This window comes from Vanellus vanellus (genome assembly GCF_965231255.1).
Source record: "Vanellus vanellus genome assembly, chromosome: 8".
Taxonomy (NCBI): Eukaryota; Metazoa; Chordata; class Aves; order Charadriiformes; family Charadriidae; genus Vanellus; species Vanellus vanellus.
In genome coordinates, this window is record NC_138913.1 from 593808 (window position 1) to 602236 (window position 8429).

At 44.9% G+C, this 8429-nt stretch overlaps 1 protein-coding gene across 2 annotated transcripts in view; it reads left to right on the forward strand.

Annotated features, from left to right (window-relative positions):
* Positions 1-7319, forward strand: part of TSC22D2 (TSC22 domain family member 2) — a 30180-nt gene extending 22861 nt beyond the window's left edge. For both annotated transcript variants that reach the window (XM_082487167.1, XM_082487166.1), the window contains 2 exons: positions 4550-4601; positions 5605-7319. In XM_082487167.1, coding sequence (XP_082343293.1) covers positions 4550-4601; positions 5605-5865 — 313 coding nt within the window. In that variant the 3' untranslated portion in view covers positions 5866-7319. The remainder of the gene's footprint in view (positions 1-4549; positions 4602-5604) is intronic.
* Positions 7320-8429: the final 1110 nt, after the last annotated feature.

Here is an 8429-nt window from a genome sequence, read left to right on the forward strand (position 1 = left end):
TTTTATGTATCTAAACGCATGAGGTGAACAGTATAGTAACTCTTGATGCTAAAATTTAGAAGAAATATCAAGAGCACAAAAAAGCAAGAAAACGTGCGTTCGGGCAGTCTTTTGGGGGGTGACTTGCTGCTAAGAAATTCCTTGGGAAAGTAGTATGCGGGTAGTGAGTAATATAGCTGAACACAGAAAATGTATTTTTGTTACTGACCGAAAACCCTGAAGCTTCAAAATTCGTTTGTATCATCCAGTCAGTAGGATTCGCAGTCTCATTTGAATGTGCTTGACAGTGCCCAAGCAGGGCTGTTTGTGACTCGCATTCCTCGTGCCACCTGCGTTGGTGTAAAATACACACGTTACTGAGGACTGTGGAATCTCTGAAGATGAGCCACTGCGTTCTTTTTTTTAAGCATACGGAGTGAATTAAGCTGCAGATACCTCTAGTTTGAAGTTTGATTCCTAGTCTTTCTACCTCGGTTTTGAAGTGACTTTTGAAGTTGAGAACGTGTCTCTTCAAGGGGTGATAGTTATATCTAAAGACATTGGCGGTGACAAGACCAAGCTGAGTGCAGTGGCGCTTGTTGGATTTGCCACTGAACAAGGTTTTGGTGCCTGCCAACGTGAGGTGATGTTGAAGGTCAAGTTTCCTCCAGCCATTAGCAAGTTAACATGAAGACATTAACCTTTTTTGCTCGCTTCTCATCTACTCCTCCTCAATTTTTCTATTAGTCACTTATTTTATTCACTGTCCCATTCTGTGAACAGTGTTCAAGTTTCGGAATAGTAAGTAAGCTTTCTTGAACTGCGAAATTATGCTTTACAAAGAACACTTGTTTCATCATGATGTAACATCTGTATTTTCAGTGAAGTTACACACTGGTATGTGTTGTGCTAACAGGGCTACCAAACACTTTCTTTAACAATATAGCTTGTTGATGATACTGAAACATCTTTCATCATAGAATCATAGAATGGTTTAGGTTGGAAAGGACCTTGAAGATCGAGTCCCGACCCCCCTGCCCTGGGCAGGGACACCTTCCACCAGCCCAGGTCGCCCAAGGCCACGTCCAGCCTGGCCTTGAACCCCTCCAGGGATGGGGCCTCAACAACCTCTCTGGGCAACCTGTTTCAAATAATATCATACCGTACTCTTGGGATACCTTGTCTCCATAGGAAAAGGTTTTTGCAGCAATTAAGTCAGAATTACACGGAGGCTTTTAAGGATGCGATGCATGATGGAAAGTGCGACTGCTGCATATTGTGGAACATGCATTAGAAATCAGACTTGCACTTAGACTCACCGGTTCCCTTCACATTTTCCTAATTCATATGTGTGGGATTGTCCAAGACACTTCTCTGGCTCTGATTGCAAGATATTTGAGAAAAAAAAAAAAAAAATTGTAGTGCTATTCTTGAGTTGTAGGCATATAGGAGAAATATTCCTAAAATATGACATAAAGAATTCCGAGGTGCAAGCTCTAAGTATTTGATAAAACACTTTGTTTCAAACACTGTATACCTGATTGTGAGCTATAGCTAAGCGGTGTTACTAGCAGTCAAAATCTAGTTTTCCCCTTGGTCTTTCAAAATATATATAAAAAAAAATGCACTTAAGCCACTAGGGTATTTTAAACATTCAAAATGAGGATTTCCCAGATGAAATAGGGTTCTGCTTATCTGGTGTGTAAGGTAGAAAAACGTTGGGTTTACCATCCACCTCTGGAAATGGCAAACTGTACTTGGTAATCGTTGTCATTTTTACTCATTATAAATCTTGCCTTGTACTTGATGGGCTTCAGAGTGAAAGTGGTGTACCAATATAACCTGTGTTTGGTTAGCGCCTTCATTCACGTGACCTTAACTCGGAGGGCCAAGTCAAACTGAACTGTTCTCTTAGATGGCCCTGCGTACGCATGGTGGTTGGCTGCAAAAGCTCAGTTTGAGGGGGTAGTGGGACGTTTGCAGTTACAAAACCAAAAAAAGTCTTATATGCCTAATGCATCCCTTTCCACTGCCCTGCGTTGCTTGGTGCGGGTTTGTGCTAGCCGTGCTAGCATAAAACCTAGTTCCTGTATGCTTTCAGAAAGTGAGATGCAATACTGTCATCAGGCTAAAACCACACCTGACGAGCCGAAGGCTGCTCTGTTGGCGTGGAACTTCGCCCGGGGCGGTCTGGGGGTCCCGGCTCTGCCTGCTGGAGGAAGCAGGATGGACACCGGGATTTGGATTTGGGCAGGGAGCACGTCTGGAATCCTGACTCGGTCCTTCGGCGGTGGCACCGGCTGCTCTGGGGTTAAGGGCAACAAGAACATTGAAACGAGTAATGGTAGTGTGCAAACTACTCCTGGCTTTCAGCACTGTTGGTGGGAGAGCGGTAGTTCTCTGGCTGCATTCAGATCCCACCTGCGGGGAGGGACAGGTCCTGTATCCAGCCGGGAACACCATGCCAGTTTAAGAGGCAGGTGAGACCGTGGAACACGAGGTCTGGCGTGGGAAAGGTGCTTCTGCAGCGTGGCCGGCAGGGACCAGAGTTGCGGGCGGTGAAGGGGAAGACTGCCTGTCTCCCACGGGAGAGGTTCGCTCGTGGAGCTGCTGGAATGCCTTCCCTCTGAGCGGTGTAACGGGCTTCGTTTCTTAAACAGTCCTACTGCAAAAGGGGCGAAACGGGAACAGAAGAAAAGTCCCAGTCTCAAATTTAACTGGAAACGTATTGAGGAAAGGTGTCTACACTGTAAAGATGCAGAAGCAGATCCCACTACAAAGTGTGCTGTTTGCTTTAATTTTGCTCCTCTATTGCATCAGACCTGCCTCACTGGGCTGGTGGAGGGCTGTTTGTGAAAGGCTGTGTCAGGGACATGCAGCACTCTCGGGGCTTTTGGTGGCTCTTCACCACAGACATTTTTAACAGTTCCAGATAGATCTGAAACACATCAATGTAAAGTTAGAATGAATGCTTAACCTTGTCATGAATTATAGATACTTCTTATTCTGAGGGGGTTTACCATGAGTAGGGCTTGAAAGAGGCTTAGAAGGCACATACTGGAACAATTTTCTTCTGAAATGGGTGTTTAGCACTTTGGATTGAGATTACAAGTTTTCTTCAATTGAGAAGTAGAGGCTGTTACTCCCTCAGTCTAAAACGCTGATTCCCTCTACTTGTTGCTTGGTGGTAGGTACTGTCTCTTGCGAGGCTTGTTAAAATGGCTCTCTCTAAATAGCGTCATATTCTTTCAATAGTTGAGCTTTGTGTCACGTATGTAACTAACACTGCTGAGCATATTGCCAATACTCGTTTTAAAAAGCCTTCGGTAGTTTTTTTCTTAACGCTTGGCTTCAGCGCGTTACGTATTTTCAGAGAGGCGAGTTTCCAGGCATGACTGCAAACCTTGCCTTTTCCCCGTACGCTAACTTTTTTCAACGTAGCTGCACGCCGCTGATAGCGGCCGCCGTCGCTGGGGGAGCATTATCAGCGACCGTCACTGGTGGGGCTGGTAAATAGTCCAAGCATGGCCGTCTGGTGTCAGACACGGGGCTGTGGGGTAAAATCAGACCCCGGAGATGTAGCATGGGAGGGCACGGGGTGGCAGAGCCCACGTGTGGATGGGGCGTGCGGTGGGGGGTGCCCGGTCTGACCCCCCGGGCAGAGCGACAGCTCCTCTCTCGCGGGGAGATCGGGGTCTGCCTGAGAGCCGGGACACCCCCCTCCCGAAATTCTGACTCCAGAGAGTGAGGAGCGAGCGACTGGCTGGTGTTCAGGTATTGTGACTTGAAAACGGGCCAAAAATAGGAAGGCCTGGATTGCCGTAACCCGGGATTCAAAGGTGTAGTTCAGTGTCTCGTTTGGCTCAGTAAATACACACTCTGAGGGTGACGGCGGAGGTGTTTTGCTGGACGGTCCCGCACCAGCGTGTCTTTGGAACGAGACTGACCCTAACTGTAACCAGCCCCTGCAGTTCTTAGGTGTTAAAACGTGATCCTGTGAGAAATCGTTGAAACCGAGTAAGCGCTCGTGGAGTTGGGGCTGTGGTCACGTCTCGCTCTCCTACGGACTGCTGCCGCTGGGTTGCAGAGTTGTAAATGCACTGCTCATCCAGGAACCTTTGAACTGCACAGTGGTCTTCAAGTAAAGCCAGAGAACCAATACTATAACAACGCTTTATAAAAGCAGTTTAGCAGAAATAAAACTGAAATAAAGGACCCCATGAATGTCCCCTGAATCCCTGTTTTCCCCAGTGAAGAAAGCTGGAAAATGAGGCAGGGAATCAAAGCAGTTAATTTGCTGTTTATTCTAATGCATTTTTCCGGTTATGGGTGTCATAAGCATAGCCTGAGGAATTATAAACTGAAGGAGCAGTGTCTCTGAAGAGCTCTAGCTGTACTGGGCGGTACAGTGGCGGGGGGGCGACCCCGTGATTGGGTACTGAATTCCCGAACCCGAAGCTTTTGCCTCTCAGCGAAGGCCCGTTGGAAGGGTCCTGCGAGTGCCGGTGGGTGCAGAGTTTTAACTGAATGATACGGTAATGCTCACAAAGTTTTCTCCTTATATTTACAGTGCATCTGGTGCGAGTGTTGTTGCCATTGACAACAAAATAGAACAGGCAATGGTAAGTAAAAACTAAGTTGTTATTTCTAGTAGGATTGGTGGTTCATCACTGAGCATAAGTTTCCAGCTGTATTGTGCGTCTGTGAGCCTGTACCATCCCTGTATCAGCCGCTCCTGCGTCAACTACGGGGTGACCACAGACCAGGATTGCTTTTACTGTTGGCCCAGAAGTGTTCATAAAAGAATTTTCCTACGAATTTCTGAGAACTAGCTGATTGAACTTGAAGGGGTGCTGAAAATAAATAGCACATTTAAGTCTCTTACTTTAGCGAAGTTCATTACTACTTTTTCTTAATTGTCACTTAATGCTGTGCCATCCTCGACATTTTTGTTACATCTGTTTGATTTTTATTTTTTTTTTTTTTTTTTTAATTTTTAACTTCTGCTGATTTAGAGGCTTTCTTATTTCTCAGTTCTCGTGCACCTCAGTGCCCGGGACCTGCAGGTCAGAGCTCTAGAGCTGCTGTGTCACTCTGAGCAGCCGGAGCATAATGCCAGTCCTTGTCTTCGGCGTGACCCAGGTGACTAGAACTTAATGCTGGGAACAAAGCTTTTGATGCGAGAGCCACTCTGCAGTGAATTAGAGCTTGGTTATTTATGTCAGGGCAGGTTTAGATTGGATATTAGGAAGCATTTTTTCACTGAAAGGGTTATTAAACATTGGAATAGGCTGCCCAGAGAGGTGGTGGATTCACCATCCCTGGAGGTGCTTAAGAAAAGGGTAGATGAGCTGCTTAGGGACATGGTTTAGGAGTGGTGGTGTTTTTATCAGGGTAGGTAACGGTTGGACTTGATGATCTTAGGTCCCTTCCAACCTCACTGATTCTATGATTCTATTTGCTCTTGAAGGCTAATTTATTTATATAATTTTAGCGACGAGTGCTTTAGTTTTGCAGGCTTACCGCTTACTTCAGTGAAAGCCGTAAAATAGTAAATTCCAGGGTTGGAGTGGAACGAAACCGTTGTTCTTTCCCTCGGTGTAACTGTTAACTTGTTCTCCGCAGGATCTAGTGAAAAGCCATTTGATGTATGCAGTAAGAGAAGAAGTGGAAGTCCTGAAGGAACAAATAAAAGAATTAGTCGAAAGAAACTCTTTACTTGAACGAGAAAACGCACTGTTAAAATCTCTTTCAAACAACGATCAGTTATCCCAACTCTCAACCCAACAGGCCAATCCCAGTAGCACTTCACAAGCGCAGACAGCGATAGCACAGCCTCCGCAGCCAACGCAGCCTCCACAGCAGCCGAATGTCTCCTCAGCGTAAAGCTTCCCTGCCTCCCTTGAGAACAAAAAACCCGAGAGCAGTCTGTCCCTGTGTGCCACTGACGTCCTTCCCACTTTATACGAGAGCGAGCAGCCATGCTTCTGTTGTGTGTTTGGCCTTTTCAGTATTAGACAATCACTCTCCGAGAGCTGTCCCTCGCGGGTATGTCGCGCAGCGCGGTGGTGTCCGCCACGTCATGGGCGCACAAGGGAGGTCGGAGCAGGAGGTTTTCAGGCAGCGAGTGCGTTCGCTTGGCGTGCGGGAGTGAGGTCTTCTCAGAGCTTTGGTGGCTCTCCAGGGTCTCCATTTCCCGTGGATTACTTTGAGCCTTGCTGTCTGGTAAGAGGTAACAATTCATCTGAAGAGCCACTGTTCTTTCGATATAAGTAACATTTGCCTACATTAGTTTCATTTATTTGTTTTATTTATTACAGGGCTGCTATTTTCATAATGTACATGAACAATGTCACAGAACTTTTTTAATTTTTTTTTTTTAATAAATGTATGTATCAGTAAAATGATAGATGGGATTGCGTTTAATAGATAAATTGTTTAGGCAATAATTGAACAAAAGAATCCTGGCATATTTCTAACACTAATGGCAATTTACCTTTGGTATTTATTTACGGTAGTAAAGATCCAGCTTGAATGTAAATTTTGTATAGAGTGTAAGTATGAAGACCATAGTGCATCTGTACAGGTAGTCACCAGTTATTGTGATATAATAAATAATTGATGGGCTATTTTGATGAAGAAAACTTTGCTCATTTCTGTTTCTACTTTCTAATAGAGAGAAATTGCCATGATTCCTCTGCTTTTTGACATTTCGTATAATTTTTTTTTTTTTGGGTGGGAATAAAAAGCTGTGAAATTGTTCAACCTACTTTGTAACCAAAGAAGCAAAGCTGTGTAATTGAGGTTTGTTTTGTTTTTTTTTTTTTTTATTTTATAATGCACATTCTTTATGTATTTTTATTTAGTGTTTTCTCATTCACAACTTTCTTTGCTGTCTCGCATGATCTGCATGACCTATAATCTTTGAACCACTTTCGTACCTCATGTTTTTATCCAGCACTCTTATTGTAATATGTAATAGTCTGTGAACAATGTCAAATAAAAAAGAAAGAACAGCTGGTGTTGGTGGAGCTGAGCTAGTGTGCTATGCACTAGTTGTTTAAAAATAAATAAATGAAGTGAGCCATCTTTTGTTCATTTAAAATGGTGTTTTGAATTTCGTATGCAGAAAACGTTTTGTTACATTGCAGATTTTAATGTATTTAATAAATGCAACATGCAGATTAAGTGCAGTGTATACTGAGTATTTAAATTAAAAATGTACATTTCATAAATACACTTTCAAGAGAGACCATCATTTGTGTAAACTAACGCAGTGTGTCAAATTGATGTATAAATATATATATTTTAACACATTTTCTGAAATTAAACTGCAGTTTTGTTGAATTTTTTTTGGCTGTAGATGTTGTTACAGTGTAACTAAATTCAGTAGCACTTTTTTTTCTTAAACTGGAGAAAGGTAACCTCAGTGACCCAGTAACAGAATAATGACGAAATGACAGCTGCTTCTCTTGTAACAGATGCTTTTCTTTTATTCTAGGAAAAGCGTAACTCTGATGCTGTCAGTCACCCATTTGGTTTTGGTTTTGCGCTGGTACATATAAAATAGCAATTGACCCTGTGCTGCAGTGTTGAAACCAAGAGGTTACTCCAAGCAGAGGGCACGGTGTGCCTTCCCGGGCCGGCGCCAGGGCGCAGCCTGGAGGTGACACCCCGGGCCGCTGCCATCCTGCTCGCGCAGAGCCTGGGCTTGTGCTGTCAGCGCCCCTGCAAGCCTCTGCTTCAGTATCTTACCCTTGTGTGTGTCTGACTCGGGCCAGGTTTATGCCCTAGGTGAAACAAAACAAAACAAGCAACACTGGAAACTAAGTTTTGGTGTCTTCAGATCTCAAGGAAGCATCTCTGTCCTGTGTTCCAGAAATTCAGTGTCCCCCCTTCCTGGTAAGTGTCAGTTCACAGCACGGCTGGGAAGAGCCACGGCGGGGGGGAGGGGATGTATATATACACACACGCACATATCTATTAAAAAGTACTAACTGAAGTAATACACTAAAATTATCTTCAGTTCAGATGTAGATTCAGTTGTGGATCTAAAGGGCGGGTGTCAGGAGGACAGGGACAGACTCTTTTCAGTGGTGCCCAGCGATGGGGCAACAGGCGCAAACTGGAACACAGGAAATTCCATCTCAACATGAGGAAAAACTTCTTCACTGTGAGGGTGGCGGAGCACTGGCACAGGCTGCCCGGGGAGGCTGTGGAGTCTGCTTCTCTGGAGAGACCCAAAGGCACCTGGACGCCTTCCTGTGCAGCCTGCTCGGGGTGCCCCTGCTCCGGCAGGGCTTGGACTGGATGAGCTCCAGAGGTCCCCGCCAGCCCCTGCCACTCTGCGGTGCTGTGCTTGGTGCTCTTGGCCTGCTACAGGCACGTGTGTGTACTGCTGTAAGTCCTTTAGGGAAACACGAGCTTTGCATGCAAATTAGAAAACAAAA